The 18,662-nt window shown below is 49.0% G+C and overlaps 1 protein-coding gene across 4 annotated transcripts in view; it reads right to left on the reverse strand.

The window, feature by feature from the left end:
- The window catches only part of LOC147642081 (transmembrane and coiled-coil domain-containing protein STS1-like), a 77,309-nt gene that overhangs the window by 32,687 nt on the left and 25,960 nt on the right, over positions 1 to 18,662 (reverse strand). For all 4 annotated transcript variants that reach the window (XM_086802701.1, XM_086802685.1, XM_086802709.1 and 1 more), the window contains exon 10: positions 2,115 to 2,250. In XM_086802701.1, coding sequence (XP_086658827.1) covers positions 2,115 to 2,250 — 136 coding nt within the window. The remainder of the gene's footprint in view (positions 1 to 2,114; positions 2,251 to 18,662) is intronic.

Below are 18,662 nucleotides of genomic sequence, written 5' to 3' on the forward strand. Positions count from 1 at the left end.
GGGTGCGGACAGCCCTGCTGAGCAATGGGGTTCCCACCGTCTGATGCTCTTGGTGGCTGGCCAATGCTCGAGCGCTGATGTGGACAAGCCTGCACAAGTGGCCCATCTGGCAACAATAAAACACCGCCCAGCCTAAAAAATCTACCCACTGCAAAAAAATGGAAACTGTCAAGATGCAGGATCGCAACCTGGCAAGGGAGGTTCCCTTGGGAGGTGACGAGTACTCAAAATGGTCGGAATACTAGTAACCCTCCCAACAGCAACTACCATGGTTTTGGTGGGGGGGAGGGACTCTAGAACGTGACCCAAGGAGCAACCAATCACTGAAAGGAGTGCATGGAGACCGGGAAAGTGAACAAGACCAGAAAACCTGAGATGCCAACAATGGGTCGACACCAGGGACTTTGCACCCAAGCAGGGCAAGTCAAACTCGAGCCGAATGTAACCGTTGCTGAGGAAAAAGGATGTCAACCATGCACCCTTGCTCGCGGACAGGGTGGCTTGCAAGAGCTCTCAGTGGATCTGTTCCCGGGCTGGCCTGCTGCCAACAAACTTGCATATCACAAGGTAGTGAGAGGCCATTGAAGAGTCAAGGAGCTGGAGGTCCACTTCAGATAGGTGACAGCCAATGGCGGCCTCGGAGGGGATAGGCGGAGCAGCCACCATGGAGTCCTAAAGAGGAGAAGCCAAAGGGCACCACCTGACGTCAAACGAGCGCGGGCGACTGTGAAAACAGTATAAGGTACGGGCGAAAGCAACGGAGGAGGCAGACACCCGAGGCTGCACGGTGACAGGCTGAAAGGATGAAGAAACAGAGGGGAGGCAACCACTGAAAGCGCTGATGATGACAAGCGGAACGGAGTGGAGGGCCTGCAGGGAGCAATGCAGCAAACAAGGGGCAGGGAAAACACAGGAGGCGGAGATGGTGTGGCAGGAGGATGATGAGGAGAGGCAGAGATGGAGCGCAGGTTGTGACAGGAGGATGGAGGGGCAGCCAGCTTCCGAGAGGCAAAGCAGCGGGGGGGGGGGGGGGGGGGGGGGGGGTGGGGGAAGGTTAGGGCTGTTCACGAGCAGGGAGCTCCAGCTCTCTAACTTGGGAATAAATGGAACTAAACCATACATCACTCCTATGCATAACAAAGTTTAGTAAAATCTGTCGTGGTCCAGTGGAAGTGCATAAAGGACCGTCACAGCAAGGTCCCAACCCTGTTGACAAGCAGGTACATGTCAACATTCTGTGCAGACGCTGAGAGACAGACAGAAGGTTTAATGATGATGGTGAAAGGCAGGTGCAGTTTTTTGCAGGCAGATTTCACGATGGAGATCTCCCTCTGCCGACCCACAACTGTGACGGATAGATCAATGAAGTTTAAGGTTGACAAATCCTAAACCAGTAATGTCATTGCACATAACTCGAAACCAGTCCTGATCCAGCAATGCAATTTCACATCCTCAAAACAAACCCTAATCCAGTACTGTGATTGCACATACTTGAAACAAGCCCACCAGGGGGGGGGGGGCGCGGAGGTAGCGCTGTTCACGAGCAGGGAGCTCCAGCTCTCTAACTTGGGAATAAATGGAACTAAACCATACATCACTCCTATGCATAACAAAGTTTAGCAATATCTGTGGTGGTCCAGTGGTAGTGCATAAAGGACCATCACAGCAAGGTCCCAACCCTGTTGACAAGCAGGTACATGTCAACATTCTGTGCAGACGCTGAGAGACAGACAGAAGGTTAATGATGATGGTGAAAGGCAGGTGCAGTTTTTTTGCTGGCAGATTTCACGGTGGAGATCTCCCCTCTGCCGACCCACAACTGTGACGGATAGATCGATGAAGTTTAAGGTTGACAAATCCTAAACCAGTAATGTCATTGCACATAACTCGAAACCAGTCCTGATCCAGCAATGCAATTTCACATCCTCAAAACAAACCCTAATCCAGTACTGTGATTGCACATACTTGAAACAAGCCCTGGTCCAGTAATGCCATTTCACGTACTTTTAAAAAATGCTAATTCAGTAATGTCACATAGTAATGTCATTGCACATAGTCTTCAAAACACTGCATCTGATATAAATTCTTCGTAGACATGTACATGAGGCCCTTACCTATCAACTGCAACAGCCCACTTGCTGTCTATAAAGTCAGTAAGAGCAAGCAGAGCAGATGGCCAAGCTAGTGCACTTAGCAGCGTGCTAAGAACAGTCAGCATGGCTCCTTGTTTCATCAATTCCTTGGAAATACCTGCATATGCAACAATTATCAAATCAAAAAAGAAACTCTTGCTCAGTGCAGGCATTGCACACTCTTAGATTGGTTAATTTCAAGCCAGACAGCCTTTCTTCCATTTTTGCTTTCCTTCTTCCAATAAGTTCAACACAAAGTACAAGAGTCACAAAATAATCCTAGTAGGAAAAAGTGGTAGCGAAGGGATGTCGGTCATTAAGACCATCAAAAATGGATTCTAGCATCACACCTGAATTCAACATCTCCTAAAAAGCTCCTGAGATATCCATCCCGAAGTGTAAGGAAACACAGCAGGAAGTAGAATCTTCACAATACAAAGCACCAAGTTGTAAAAAGAAGTGAAGAGTAAACAATATTACTGCTTGCAAACTTTGATTACAAACCACATGGTTGTCCGCGAACCCATGCACAGAGCTTTGGTGGCAATCTAGACAGACTCTAGACGAAGGATGTCTTACTTACAAGAGCGCTTGAACACAATGAACTCGATGATAAACAAAGGCTTCCAAACTAGTCTATATATAGTGCCCAAGGTCTGCATGGACATAGGTCAGCCATGTCGGCCAGACCACTTCACATGAAGCAAAGCATGCTGCCTTGTACTCAGCCTATATATAGAAAAAAAAGCCACTGTAGGCTGCTTCTTGTTGTTCCAAGATGTAATTCCAAACCCAATCAAAAAATAGTAACCAGAAACAATTTTTTGGTATCACAATCTCCTGCCCAATCTAAGTCACAAAATTAAGTCAAGGTATTGCCTGATGTGTGAGTGATACCATACCCAATGGTATTTTTGATGTACTTTAACACCAACATCCCTGCCTTCTAGTGGTTCTCACGGAGTCGAGCTCGAGGGGGAGTGTTGAGATATCGAGCTCAATTGGTGATGCGGACGTTGATGGCCCACCTAGGTGTGTGAGCTTCCGCACTTATGCCATTGGCACTATTGGTGAGATTATGGTTGATAGTGGATGATAGGTTATGTGACAACAGCTTTGCAGTACTAGAGTTATGGCATAGTTATAGCGCTAGCTCGTGTAATCAGGTTTACACTATGGACTGCCATTGTATGTTATAGTAGGAGAGTACTTTCTCTCTTCTCTCTTTATGGGACCTCCTCAGTTTTTTACAAAGCTTTTCCTCTTTTGGTTGGGCTTTTTGCCTCCTGGACTTTTTGTTTTACGGAATGTGGAGAGGATTGATTGGATGAGAACCTGAGTTTATGAATAATTGCACTTACCGGCTCGATGGGACCTGTTTTTGACAGCATTAATAACCTTTGGATCTCACTAGAGATTTGTAACCACTAACTTGCACTCATCCATACCAAATGTCTTCAAAATTTCTCTTGCATACTTTTATTGAGAAATGAAGATTCCATCTAACTCTTACCATACCTCAATCCCCAAACAAAAATGCATAAGCCAAAGGTCTATCATTTCAAACTCTGAACTCAACATCTCCTTTGTCTGTTGGATCTTTTCTTCATGGTTCCCTGTCATAATGTGGTCGTCTACATATAGGACAATGATCTTGTACGTGCCTCAAAGAAAATATACAAATTTGCATCTGACAAACTTTAAGAAAGACCAATACTTAGAAAGCACAAGAGGCCTGTTTCAGCCCATGCAATGCCTTCCAAAGTCTGCACACTTTGTTTTCTGAAACGGATATGTCACACCCAAATGGCTGCCCCACATAAACCTCCTCCGAGATGGTCATTCAGATATTTTTTTACAAGCATATGGGGCACATCAAGGGTTCTCTTCCAGGGGAGGCTTTCTTGTTTTGAGTGCACATAGTTTGCTTTGAGAAATCCACCATTGTGAGAAGAGATGGCACAGAAAGAAAGAAAGAAAGAAAGAAAGAAAGTTATATTAACATCTACAAAAGGCCAAAATGACCTATTAGACCAAAACATCATGATCATGGAATACATCACCATGGGTACTAAAAATAAAAGAAAGGAACAAGAGCTGAAATGCCAAAGCTGATCCCTAAAATATCCCGCATAGGGCGCTGCATCATAGTAACCAATGTAGTAAAGCTGAGCCAATGGGAGAAAGTCCTACGGTAGTGGGAAATGATGACTCTGATCCTCCTGTGGTGACGCAAGCATAAGCAGGGACCACGGTGTCGGGGGCGTCGGGCTCTGCATAGCTCGATGGCTCTATCTAGTCTCGGGCTCCTGCATCAACCTGGAGATCGAGTGTAGTGGGTGGATTTGCTCTTGGAGCTCTAGTCTGGAAGAAGCCAGTGTCAGCTTTCTGTGCTAGTCCTGAAGTGGGTACGTCTGGTCTGGGCCACAATAAGGACTCCCTGTGTCTGTCGAGCTCCAAAAGAAAGAGCCCAAGGCATCTCTAGTCTGGGAAATCCATGATCCTCAAAAGTGGTCCAAATCCGTCTCTGAAGAGGCAGTGGAACCTCCCCTTCATCTCATAGTGATAGTATACCGAGCATTGATATTTTTAGATATATGGCCATTGAGGATAGAATTGACAGATCTTATTATTCACAGTGGAGCTTTATGATGAAAAGCTTATTAATAGCCAAGGGGTTATGGAAGATTGTCACTGGGGATGAACCCCGTCCTTCCTCGGCAGTAGTATCCACAACAGGCGGGACCAGTACAATTGCTCGGGTGGTTGCTCAAATTCCAGAGGGTCCTCCTCCTCCTACTAAAGAACGACGTAAGTGGGATTCTCATGATGCCCAAGCAATGTCCATGATCACTCTCTCAATCAAGCAGTCCATCATACCTCACATCCGATCCTGCATCTCTACAAGGGTTGCTATTTTCACATCCATTTGCATTACCGGCCACTTACCATGAGCAGCTAAGGCTAGTATTGTAGGAATAGTGATCAATTGAGTCGTGGGAGCAACTGTCTCCTTAAAGTCAAACCGTTCAACTTGTGCAAACCCTTTGCCACACACGAGCCTTGCCTTGTACTTATTCAATGTACCATCAGAATTATACTTAGCCTTCCAAACCTTCTGTTTTGCTGGACAATCCATAAGATCCCAAGTGTTATTTCTCAGGATTGAGTCTGCTCTCTAACTGCATGGCTCCCCTCGAATTCAGATCTTCTTATGCTTCCTCCAGACTAGCTAGCTCCTGCACTTCCATTATCTCAACCATCAAGGCCATATTGACAATGTGAGTGGAGGCCCTCTTATGCTCCTCTATTCTCTTGGATCTATGAACAACTATTGGCTCTTCCGTGATTGCGGCAAAGCTTTCCCATCCAAAAGCTACTTCACCCATTTAGGATATGGCCCCTTCTGTGGTGTTGCAGGCTTCTCTTCCTCATCATCTAATAAATCCACCTCTTGTGGAGTTGGTACTGTCACTAGTGGTTGTGTCTGCGGGGCTACTGCTTCGTTGAAAGATAGTGTGGATGGAGCCTTCTCCTCCACCTAATGAGGTTGTTCCACAAACACCACAAAACGACTCATAGTTATCTACTTTGCCTCTTGTCGCCTTAGTCTTGCTCTTGGCAGCCTTGCTCTGGTTGCTGTCCAGGCTGCCCATGGCCTGGCTGCCTATACTGCATAAAGAAGGATGGAGAGATAACATCATCCCCAAGGCATTTGCCTTTCGAGAGGGCCTGCAAAGCATGTCTCAGCTCATCCTTCAAAAAGGGGGCATCAAAAGAGGCACACATATCATCTGTAATATGCTTGGCCATGCGCTCCCAGACCTTCTGTTGTGCAACATCTCTATCCAAAGAGTGGGCCTCACGGAGAGCAAAGTCTGATAAAAATATGAAGCAATACTCCTCACCTTATTTAGATGAGTGTGAAATTATCCCTGAGAATCCTGCAAGCATCTCAAACTATCCCTACTATGCATAGGTCCATGCGCTCAGAAAAACGGTTTGTTGCATCTACCACCCATCTGTGTCCAAAATCCCTGAGTAGCATGAAATGCAAACTCAGTCAGCCTATTCATGGTCATCTGTAACTCAGCTCTAACAATGGACAAGAGATCTGGGATCCAAAGGGACTTAGGATACTACTCCTATTCCCTCTGAAGCACAGCCAACATGTGTCTGATTATTGATAGCTCAGTCCTTGTCCAGAGCCTCTTCTTTCTTGGCCAAAGCAACATAGCGAGAGTGTGCTGGATAGTCCTCTCCAAGGCCAAGGTAATCCCAGAGGTCAAGATCATCACAAAGCCTCCAAATCTCTCTACCCTCCATTGCATCCTGATAGAAAGAGTTTGCAATGCGAACACAAGGTACACCCTTCTATCTCCCAAGTTCAGTTATATGATTTGGTAGTACCGGGCAAGATGGCAATAGAACCTCCTATATTCACGCCCCAATCATCCACATAAAATCTATCCAACCATGCAAAGATGCATCCATCCCCGCTTCTACAGTTATGCAAGAGGGCCTCCTCTGGAAATCATCCTCTGTATAACAATCCCTGCCATAGAAGAAGAGTATGAATCTCTCCCAAGAGGCTCTCTCTAAAGGGTGTGTTCTACCCTCACGGCCACCCTTTTTGTTAGAGGGTTGCTCAACCACGTTGAAGTCTCCTCCAACAATTCAATGATCAACCTGGGGCAACAGTTCTATGATGGTGCCCCAATGGGCCACCCTCGCTCCTCACACATTAGGTGCATAGATATTCAAGATACCCAGCTTCTGTCCCTCCTGCATAACCATAATCCACTGTACTCTAGCAAGCCTCCTGCATAACCATAATCCATTGTACTCTAGCAAGTGTGATCATGGCTAATAACATGAGGAAAAAGTGATGCTCACACTAAGATGCATACCCCACCTTTGGTGCCCTGTGCATAGGACCAAAAAAGTGTGTCCAGAAAGGATCTTCCAAGTTTTACCACACTGAAGCATATCCAATTTGTGCTTCTACACGAGCAACACATCCATAGATCCACCTGTAATGGCAGGGTGCAGCTGATCCTTAACAAGGCGCGTCCTACTGTGGGTGGGAAGCCTCCCTAAACCTTGCACATTCCATGAGATAATCCTCATGGTAAAGAAGTGGTTTTGATTCCGGACCTAAGCAACCGCTTGGCCGGAGTCTAAACCCACCTCCAATAATGCTGGAGGAGGGGGATGATCCTTGGAGCAAAGTCCAATGTCAACATGTTCACTTTCTCCTGGACTCTGCACGTCTCTGAATACATGCGCAATGCATAGGCACCTTGCAAGGCATCGTGGCATATATCCTGTTCTACATCTTGCAAGGCCACATAAGATGGCAGCATGCCATGTGCATCCATACCAAGTACAGCCTGCATATTATCCATCTAAAGCAAGGAGGACTCAACATAGTCATTCTGCTCTAATGCAACATCCTTCGGTGAGGATGACTTTTGCAAACTCATCACTCTGACCCAATATATCATCGTGTACATAGTCTTTGGGAGAGACGCAGCCCCCCCCCCCTTCTTTTCTTCCTGGTTCCCCACCTCCCTCCTCTGTGCATGCTTTCCCTTTTCTCCTCTCCTCCCTCTTCTCGCAAGAGTTCATTCAAGATTCGGGGCATTTTCATTCGGCAAGCTTCGGCATTTTCTAGTCTTTTCCCTCGGGAGGACTCCATGGCAGCCGCTCTGTCAACCCCGATTGAGGCCGCCGTTGCTTGCTTATCTTTTTCCGAAGCGGACCTTCAGATCCTCACCACGACTGTTGCAGTATTAGAGGCCTCCACCCTGGTTTGCAAAATTGTTGGTAGCCGCCTTGCGTGCGGACAACTCAGAGATCTCTTACAGGCAAGCCTCATTGGTGAGCCTGCAAAGATCACAAACATTCACCCTCTGGGGTGTGGCTACTACCAAGTGGAGTTCGACTCGCCAGCGGCATTAGACCGAGTCATGCAGCTGAGCCCCTTGCATTGCGTACAGCACAGGCCTTCTTTGCAAGGTGGCAGCACGGTTTCAACCCCGCATCTGATCCACTTGCTGGCATGTTCGGATTCCCAGTGACAGTTTGCTTCCAGGCCTTAAGGAAGAAATACCTTCCTCCTCTCCCGGTGATTGGTGGTGCCATCAAGAGAGTGATGGAATCCCCCCCCCCATTGCTACATCAGCCCTCGCGCGAGCAGTTGGGATTCCATCCCTCCGCATCTTTGTTGCCTCGCCGGATTCAATGCCACATGTTATATCTATCCCATGCCTCCGGGGAGACCCCATCCTTCAGTGAGTGGAGTATTCAGGCCTTCCAAGCCAATGTTTCGTTTGCAGGCAAATGGGCCATCTAGCCAGAGCTTGTCCTCGGCATCAATCCAGGAGACCACCTCCAGTGGTTCCCCCCCTTGTATCCCGTCCAAATCCTCACCAGGGGGTAAAGAGAGAGGCTGGTTCTCAGGCAACGGAGCACCACGTCCCGATCGCGGACGACACAGCTACCGGAGAGTGGCGGACGGTTGGCCCACGCTCGAGCCGTCAACCGACCACCAAGGAAAAGCGTCATCACCGTGCGCGCCAAGCTGGCAAAGCCCACGAGGATTCGATTCTGTCAAAGAACCGTTATGAGCATTTATCGCAACACCCACCCGTTGGCGACGGGCGCCCTCCAATCGCTGAGCGGGCCCCTCTGGCCCCTTTGTTTTGGCAGTCGATTCCCCATCGAGATCCCTCCCCACATTCTCAGTGCCCAGTGAGGCCGGTAGACACCAGTGTGCCCCCAATGAGCCTCTCCTAGCAACCTTCCTCCCCGATGGATCCCTCCCAGTAGCACCACTCTCCGGCCTCTCAACCCCCCCCCTCCTCCATCCTCGCCCTCGTCTTTACCCGAAACATTTCCTTCAGCCCCATCCTCCGCATCAGAGCAGCGCCCCCCCCCCTCTTCCGCCTCTCCAAAGCACTCCTATCGACCCCCAGCAACCCTCAACCCGGAGCGGAGGTAGCCGGCAAGTTTTGTCCGCTACTTGATTCACCGCTTCCCTGAGCCGGTGGAGATGACCATTACCGCCTCTCCGGCAGGGGCTCTCCCACCAGAGTCCCCAGGTGGGCCCCCTAGGATCTTGGGGCAACCTGTGGATTATAGTTTCTTCCAATGTCTTTGGGCGGAAGCGACAAATATGTTTGGGGAGACAGTAGCACCTATTCGGGTATGTGTGGTTTTTCACCACTCCAGACCCTCTACACCAGAGAATGGCGCAATGATCTTCTCTTTCCCTTTGAGTGCAGCCCCGAGGACGGAGTGGGATTCACAGTCGGCTACTGCCGCCATCCAGGGTCAGGTGGATGAACTCTCCCATCCAGGGTCAGGTGGATGAACTCTCCCATCATCTTCACGACCTTCGCATCACTGATGTACTCACCCATCTTTGGCCATTGGCTAGGATGGAGCTTGGAGGCTTAGGCCACATAGACCAAGATGGGGAGATGGTGGCCTCCAGCCTGGAGGTGCTGCTTTTTGTGTTCATGCATACTTATGTCACAATACCTCTCCCCCCTTCTTACAGGTACCTCCATTGTGATCGATGGAGTCTAGAGTACGCGCACTCTCACGCTTGGACAGAGTGGCGTTACATGGAGGGCATGATCCGCGCCACTTGGCGTGCCTTCGCCCCAGGATGGATTGTGATTATTCCCCGTCTAAACCCTCGCCCAAGACTCTTCGAGTGGAGGGGAATTCCACCTCGCACAGAGATTGATATGCAGATAGTCTTGTGGAACATACAGGGTTTAGGGGGGCCTCAATGCTTTCAGAGAGACAAGGTGTCCTCAAAGGAGAGCTTCAGAGAGCCATAGTGGGGGGACCTATCATCAACATTCTTTTCCTCCAAGAGCATCACCTCTCTGAGGGGCACACCCACCGATGCAGGAAGATTTTACCAGGCAAGAGCCATACTTTCTGGTCTTCATCCTTCGGCCCTTCGAGGACACAAGGAGGAGTTTGTATTTTTTTCAATGAGCAGCTTTTGCCGACAATGAAACACACTCGGGAGTAATAGTCCCAAGGTGAGCACAGTGGGTTACCATTTTGATTGGAGAGGATAGCGTTGGCTTCCTCAATGTTTATGCCCCGAACGCCAGTGCAAGTAGAGCCCTCTTTTGGAGCACAGTCCAGCAGGCCCTTCCCCAAGCTGACTTTTTGGTGCATGGGTGGTGACTTCAACATGATAGAGGCAGTAGAGGACAGACTTGGAGAAGGCACGGCCTAGGAGGAGATGATACTGGTACTTAGGGGACAAGACCCTTGGCATCTTCCAGAGTTTGGGTGCAGCCTCGCGAAACTTAGCTTCTCGCGATCGGATAGGAGGAGAACCGGCCCCAACCTCTCTAGACTTGACAGGTTTTACGTTGATGAGTGGGCTTGCAGTCGTGGGGGCATGATTGGTATCTTGGCAGGCACTACTTTTTCAAATCACGCCCCGGTTATTCTATCCCTAGAGGACCCTAGAGGCATGACAGGCATGCGAGCTCTAGGATTCCGGACAGCCTCATTCGGACCCCGAGATCCGCAGCAAGATAGAGCAGATTTGGGCGGAACTGGACTTTACCGCAGGCTCTGCTGCGTGCACATTGGATGCTGGCCTAGGGGACATCAGCGGTTTCTTGCAAGAGGCAGCCCAAAGCATATTGGAGGGCTTTAGGGAGTAGGAGTGGAGTCTGAGGAGGAGTCTAGCCTCTTTACAGCGGCTTCAGGAGCATTCCCCAGATAGCCTATGGATCGAGAGACAACAAGCTGCTGCCCGTACGGAGATTAGATCCATTGAGGAGAGGAGGGTGGAGTACAAATACCACGCCAGAGCTTCATTCTGGACTCGATCCGGTGACAGAGTCACAGGGGATTTCTTTGAGATAGCCGGCCCCCACAAGAGGAGAGATGGTATTCGCAGAGGCTCCGTGGTCAGGATGGAGCTATTGATTCATGACACTCAGACCGGCTTTGTTCAGGATTGGAGCATTCTGGACAACATTTTCACCTTCTGGGAGGTGACGGCTTCGGCTAGGATGCAGTAGCAGGACCTTAGAGTGCTATTCCTAGACTTTGAGAAGGCTTATGATAGGGTGGATTGGAGCTTTCTAGAGGGCACGATGAAACGATGGTATTCCCCCCCGTGGAGTGAATTCGTGGAGTCTCAGGACTTTATTCAACCTCGCACAGCCAGGTTCTCATTCAAGGAGCCCATGGTGACAGGTTTCCCCTTTCCCGCTCGGTTCGGCAGGGCTGTCCTTTGGCACCTTACCTCTTCTTATTCGTCATTGAGGCCATGAGCAAATTTCTTTCAGCCCAGGAGACCGGACTTCAAGGATTGTGTCTCCCCCTTCGCACACACAAGGAGCTTCTTGACTCAAAGTTTGCAGATGACACAACAGCTTTCCTTTCCGGAGATGTGGGGAATCTCCATACATTCGCATAGGCGATCGAGGTTTTTTGTCGCGCATCAGGAGCACAGATTAATTGGCACAAGTCGTGTGGTTTTTGGGTAGGCTCTGCACCCTCCCTGACTTGGCGCCCCGTTGAGGCTTTACAATGGATCCCGAGGGGCACTCCAACTCGCTATCTTCGTTGCCAGGTTGGCATTGACATCTCTCTTGAGCAGCAGCTCGCCCCTCTTCTTACGAGTATTCGGAAGAAACTTTTATACTAGAGTTCTATAAGGCTCTCCCTAGCAGGTAGAGTGGTGGTGGCGAACCACGTTCTTCTTGCTACCATGTGGTAGATCACTTTGTGCTAGGCCTTCTCTCGGGCATGTATTGGCCAGGTACAACAGCTTCCAATAGACCGGCACTAATGGGAGGCCAACCAGGGCCAAGGTGGCATGGAGAGTGATCATTCAGCCACATAATAGGAGGGACTAGGCCTCATTGACCCCGCTATTCAGAGCCGTGCCCTGTTGGACAAGCTGATCGTTAGAGGACTCTTCCCAATGGTGAGACCTGGAAGGATTTTCTCTTGGCCCAAATTTCAGCCCGCACCCCGAGTCTAGGGGGCCCCTGGCCGCAGAGTACTAGCTAGATTTTCACAGAGATGCAGGCCCATGGTTTTAGCCCAGCTTTTGAAGACATATTTGCAGCCAGCTTACTTCAACCTTGGCAGATAGCTCCGGCAGCCTTAGAGGAGCAGCTTCGGTAGCCTTTGGTCTGGAACCCGCTGATCCGTTTACCCAGTGGCAACATGTTAGGGGCCCGACCTCATGTATCATGGGGTGCCTTGAGCATAGGACCAGCCGGGTCCCTTGGAGATTAGATCCCACATAGGAAGTTACCCCCTGGCAAGGGTCCGGGGTAGACCTAGGCTCAGCATTGACATCGACTCAACTATCCCTCAAGAGTGGCTGACCCCTATCCCTGACCCGACTCCCCCAGTGTGGCTAGGTGTGTTTACCAAACCTGACATTCTCGTGGCGGTCCATGGAGCAGATGAGGGTAGTGGTCTGCTCACTTTTTCTATTGGATCCCATGGCAGACTAGAGAGATCCAAGCTTCCCTTAGGGGATTTCAATGGCTACACCTTGCAGAGGGTGAGGGTGATCGGTTTTCGGGCACGCAAGTGGCACATAGACCCACCACCGACCAAGGTGGCCAGGGAGATATTTTGGCAGCTATGGATATGGGAGTGCTGACCTCTCACGCGCCAACAATGGGACCCAAGAGAGTGGACTTGGCATGACCTCACGGATCGGGAGGAGACTCTAGATGCCCCCTTCCTTGCATACACAACGCAGCTAGGCCGCAGGATCTAGATGCCACAGATTAATGGCACCCCGACAACTGCAGCACATTGGCAATCACAAGGCCTCTCATAGGGTTTCCTTTCAAATTTCTGGAAGAGGCTTTGGGACAGTTTTTGGCCTAGAAAGATCACCCTCTTTCTTTGGTTGACCGCATACAATGTTAGCACATTCATCCCCAGATTCTGCTCTTTTATGGTGCCCATTTGGTCCCCTTTTGCATGGCCCTTGCTTGTGAGCTGGCCACCCCTTTTTTACTATTTTTCTGGGATCTTTCCCAACTTTTCTGGCATTTACCAGTCGGCCATGTCCATTAGCTCCAGTCGGCCTGTTTATCAGCTCCAGTCGGCCAACATTCCCTTACTACAAATAGTGGGTGCTGGCCTCTCTTTTCTCATTCAGTCTTGTACATATTTTGCTCCCTCACTTATGAGACTATCTGTGTCTCTTGCTTGGGACTCTTTTGCTTCAGTATATTCAGCATAGTTTTCTCCATATCTCTCTCTCTCTCTTGCACTCTGTTCAGCACATTCTACTGCCACTCTGCTTCCGCTCTCTGCACTCTTTCATGGTATCATCGCTCCCGGTTTAGCAACCTCTTTGCTGCCCCAGATTCAGCCCTGTTTTCAGCACCTTCTCCTTTTCGTTTTTTCTTCTAGATCCATAGCCTTTGCTGCTGCGTTTTCTGGACAGCACCCTGCTGGTCGCTTTTCCTTCAGATTGGCTTCATCAATTCAGCCATCACGTACTTGTTGACCAGTGTTTTCTTTCCCACTTGGAGATTGGACAATAGGCGGCCTGTTTTCTACAGGACAGCAGCCTTTCTTTCCTGCGTTTTCCTCTCCAGTGGCCCTTTCCCTTTGCAGAGGGGGCTTGTGGTGTTGCAGGCTTTGGTGGCACTCTTGGTACCTGTGGAGGACACTTCTTCTTCAGAGTTTTGTGCATTTTTTGAGATTGAGCCCAAGCTTTTGTGATGGCTGCACCGACTTCTCTTCATATGTTTGCTGAGTCTGCCAAGTTTCCAACTACACCCTATGGAAGGTGAAGGTGAAATCGGCCTTGCGTGGCGTGGATCTCTGGGATTGGCTTGTAACACCAACCAATTCCACCCCTCCCACCCTTGCTTCCGGTGGTGCGACTCAAGCACAGATTGATATTTGGCAGTCGAATGATCGACGCGTTTTCTCCTTCGTGATGTTGAACTGTCAAGATGTTGTTCTCTCTCATGTGCGTACAGCAGATGCTGCACATGAAGTTTGGAAGGCTTTCTCCGGGTCGGATTTTGGCGTTGGAAAAGCAACTTATGAACTTATCAGTTTCCGTGTTTCCATCTTTATCTGCTTTCATCTCGAAGATGAAAGATCTCCGGGACGAGCTTGCTGTTTGTGGCAAGGACATCTCCACAGAGGATATGGCTATTCGGCTGCTCTCCAAACTTCCAGAGAGGTTTGATGCATACTTTCAATCTCTGGTTTCTTCTCCTCGTCCTGTTCCAGTTACTTGGAAGGAAGTTCTCCCCTCCGTTCTGCAGATTGAGTCTCGCTTTGAGGAGCGGACTGGCACCTCCGGTGGCCCTGATGGAGCTTTGGCAGCACAAGATAAAGGGAAGACTCAACAAAAGAAAGGAAAAGGGGGTTCTGACAAGAACTCCAAGGATTCCGACAAGGATAAAGACAACAAATCTTCAAAGAATAAGGACATTGAATGTCATTATTGTGGCAAGAAGGGTCACAAGTCACCCCAATGTCACAAGAAGAAGCGTGATGAAGCAGCAAAGAACTCTTCCTCAACGGCGGTGTCTCAACCCAAGAAGGATGATGGCATTCTTCTCTTAGCAGATACTCAGCGTATACTTGCTCTTGTGACTTCTCAATCACGGTCTTGGATTGTTGATAGCGGTGCTACTGCTCATATGACACCCCATCGAGATTGGTTCGAGGACTTCACTGCCAGATCAGGCGAGATCACTCTAGGTGATTCTTCTTCTGTGCCAGTGCATGGTCATGGCACTATTCCCATCTTCCATTTTGACGAGGACAAGAGGTACTTCTCTGACGTTCTGTATATTCCAGATTTGGCTTTTAACCTTTTTTCAGTGAGTGCTCTTACAGCTGAGGGTGCGGAGGTAATCTTTTCTCGTTATGAGATTACCATTCGTGATAAGGCGACTGGTAGCATCTTGGCTCTGGGAGTCCAAGATAGTGGTCTCTACAAGTTGACCGCTTTGCTTTCTTCTGGTGCTTCTTCTGCTCTTTGGCATGCTCGGTTTGGCCATTTGAGCTATCAGCTTCTGCAGCGAGCCTCGAAGGATGGGTTGGTTCAAGGATTACCGACCATCAAGGCTCCGTCTTCTGCTTGTTCCTCTTGCTTACAAGGAAAGCAACACCGAGTTGCCTTTCCGAAGGAGGCGACACACAGATCTTCGACATCACTTGCTCTCATTCATGCAAGACTTATGTGGTCCTGAGTACCGTTGTACATGCTCGTGATGGTGGATGATTTTACCAGATATATTTGGGTTTTCTTTCTGAAGACAAAGGATGAGACTTTTCATCACTTCTGTGATTGGAAAGCTAAGGTGGAAAAAGAGACCGGCCACTCGATCAAGGCTCTCAAGACCGATGGAGGGGGTGAGTTCACATCCCAGGAGTTTCAACAATATTGCAAGACACATGGCATTCGGAGACAGCTTACTACATCATATACTCCATCACAAAATGGAGTTGCCGAGAGGAAGAACAGGACCATTATGGAGATGACCCGTGCTATGCTTGAGCATTCTTCATTACCTTGACGTTTCTGGGCTGAAGCGGCTTCCACTGCTGTCTACATTCAGAATCGGTCTCCTACTGCTGCTCTTCCCGACAAAACTCCATATGAGGCTTTCCATGGTGAGAAGCCCTCCGTTGTTCATTCCCGGATATTTGGGTGTACGGCATATGTTCATGTGCCTAAGGAGCACCGCTCCAAGTTGGACTCGAAGTCTCAACGCATGACTTTTCTCGGATACAGCACTGTGTCCAAGGCATATCGTCTTTATGATCCTCAGGCCGGTAAAGTTGTTGTGAGCCGTGATGTGGTGTTCGACGAGACTCCTACATCTTCAGAGGGGAGTGGTGAGATTCTTCTTCCTGCACCTCCTCCTCCTCCTCCTCCTCTTGCTCCCGCTATTTCTGTAACACCTCCAGCTGAGGATACTCAGTCAGATGATGATGACCCTGCTCCTCCTCCGACGAGTTCGAGCAGATCTGTACCTGATTGGTATTATCAGACAGTTTGGGACTCTGGGTTACATGAGCTTCCTTCTGCTCCTCCGCTTGGTTCTCTTCGGCGTTCTTCCATAGTTACAGGGAAACAAATTCATGAGGGTAACATGTTTGTTAATTATGCTCTTATGTCTACAATTATTAATGGTCCTTCTGATCCCACGTCTGTAGACGAGGCTCTTTCACATGAGCCTTGGCATCATGCTATGCAGGCAAAGCTGGATGCTATCGAACAGAATGGCACTTGGATTTTGGTGCCTTGGCCTCTGCAACGAAAGGTGATTGGTGTGCGTTGGATTTTCAAATCAAAGTTCCGAGCTGATGGCAGCTTGGACAAGCGCAAGACGAGGTTGATTGCCAAGGGTTATGCTCAGCGCCCTGGTGTCGACTTCGATGAGACCTTCGCTCCGATGGCCCGGATGACTACCATTCGCACCATTCTTGCACTTGCAGGACATCATAGATGGCCCGTTTTCCAGATGGAATCAAGTCGGCTTTCCTGAATGGAGAGCTAACACAGGAGGTTTATATTGATCAGCCGCCAGGATCATGTGTACCGGCTGAAGAAGGCTTTATATGGTCTAAAGCAGGCTCCGCGGGCTTGGTACCAACGGATTGATGAGTTCTTTCAGAAGCTCGGCCTGCGCCATTCTCATGCAGATTCGAATTTATATCCTCCTTGAGAGGGGGTTGATTGTTATCATTGTGGTCTATGTTGATGACCTCATCTTTACAGGTTCTTATTCTGTGCGGATCCGTTCTGTTATGGATGCTTTGGAGACAGAGTTTGAGATGACGGATCTTGGCCTCTTGCATTATTTTCTTGGCTTTAAGATTTGGCAAACCTCAAAGGGCATTTTCTTCTCTCAGCAGAAGTACACTCGGGAGATTCTCGACAGATTTCAGATGACTAGGTGCAAACCAGTATCTTCTCCTATGGATATTGGTGAGAAACTTTCTTCACTTGATGCTTCTCCACGGACTGATCATGGACAGTATCGGGTTCTCGTCAGTTGTTTGGTATGGTTGACCTACTCCCAATTGGACATATGCTTCGCAGTCAGTTTATTGAGTTCCTTCTCATCCAAACCCCGTCAGCAGCATCGGCGGTGTGCTCTCAGAGTTCTTCGGTACTTGCGTGGCACTCTGGATTTTGGCATCTTTTATGGCCAAGGACGCACTCTTGTTGGATGGTCTGACTCTGACTGGGCTGGAGATCCAGATACACGGTGTTCGACCACTGGTTGTGTTTTTTCACTTGGGTCTGGAGCCATTTCTTGGAGCAGTAAAAAGCAGCCTACTGTGGCGCTTTCCTCTACCCAGGCGGAGTACCGTGCAGTTTGTTATGCTGCATGTGAGGCGATATGCTTGCGGAGATTATTGGAGGAGCTCAGCTGTCCTCCTGACGGATCTACTCTTCTTTGGTGTGACAATCAGAGTTGCATCGCCATCGCCAAGAACCCTGTGTTTCATGCTCTGGGTGCTGGCCTTCTTTTCTCATTCAGTCTTGTGCATATTTTGCTCCCTCACTTATGAGACTATCTGTGTCTCTTGCTTGGGACTGTTTTGCTTCAGTATATTCGGCATAGTTTTCTCCATATCTCTCTCTCTCTTGCACTCTCTGTTCAGCACATTCTAGTGCCACTCCGCTTCCGCTCTGTGCACTGTTTCATACAAGAGCTTGGCGGTCGCTACTTGGGTAGCAGTTGGAGATCGACCAACAGTTTGCCCGCGATGTGGCACTCGGGGCCTCGCCCACGAATGTCCGAGCACGAGACTAGGCTGGTGGTCACTCCGAAAACCAAAACCGAGAAAATTTTCCATGCCCGGAAAGCAGAGACGATTCCACCTTTTTGATTTTTCTTAACGAATTTTTCTAACGAGATCAATTTTAAACTATCCTTCACCTGAATAAATTAGATAGAAGGAAACTATCACTGATATAATTTGATCATCTGAGTGATTTCAATGCTTTTTTCCTAATCAAGATCAGGCACAGCCGTTGATCCACTCAATTGAGAAATTTATCAGGGAATTAACTAGCTACTCGAATCCTAGCGTAATTCTAAGATTTTTCAGTTTGATTATTAAAACTCCACTGATTCCAGCCTAACCCCATCCGGCCCATGGGTTAGCCACCACCCTGCCACTGGAATCGGTAGATCCAAACAAGTACTCACCCACCCATAATTGAAATGCCTTTCTTAACTTTAGCTTTAGAAAACAGATACGCACACAGTCCTCTTTAAAAGACAAGGCCGCGACCCGGATCATTACATGGGCCACTATCGCTTGGGCCACGAACGCTGAAGTGGTTAGGGCTTCTAAGGAGGATGGGGGAGGGCTAGCCCTTCAGGTCTCTCTCCATCGTATTTCCGCAGTACCAGTCACAGCCCCACCTACTGACCAGTGGCGACCAGGCTCATGCCAGAGATGGGAGATTTGCAGTAGCATCGTAGCCTGGCACATTTAGCGCGC

This window comes from Cibotium barometz, chromosome 1, assembly GCF_041138505.1.
Source record: "Cibotium barometz isolate CiBa-2024 chromosome 1, ASM4113850v1, whole genome shotgun sequence".
In the NCBI taxonomy this organism is placed as follows: domain Eukaryota; kingdom Viridiplantae; phylum Streptophyta; class Polypodiopsida; order Cyatheales; family Cibotiaceae; genus Cibotium; species Cibotium barometz.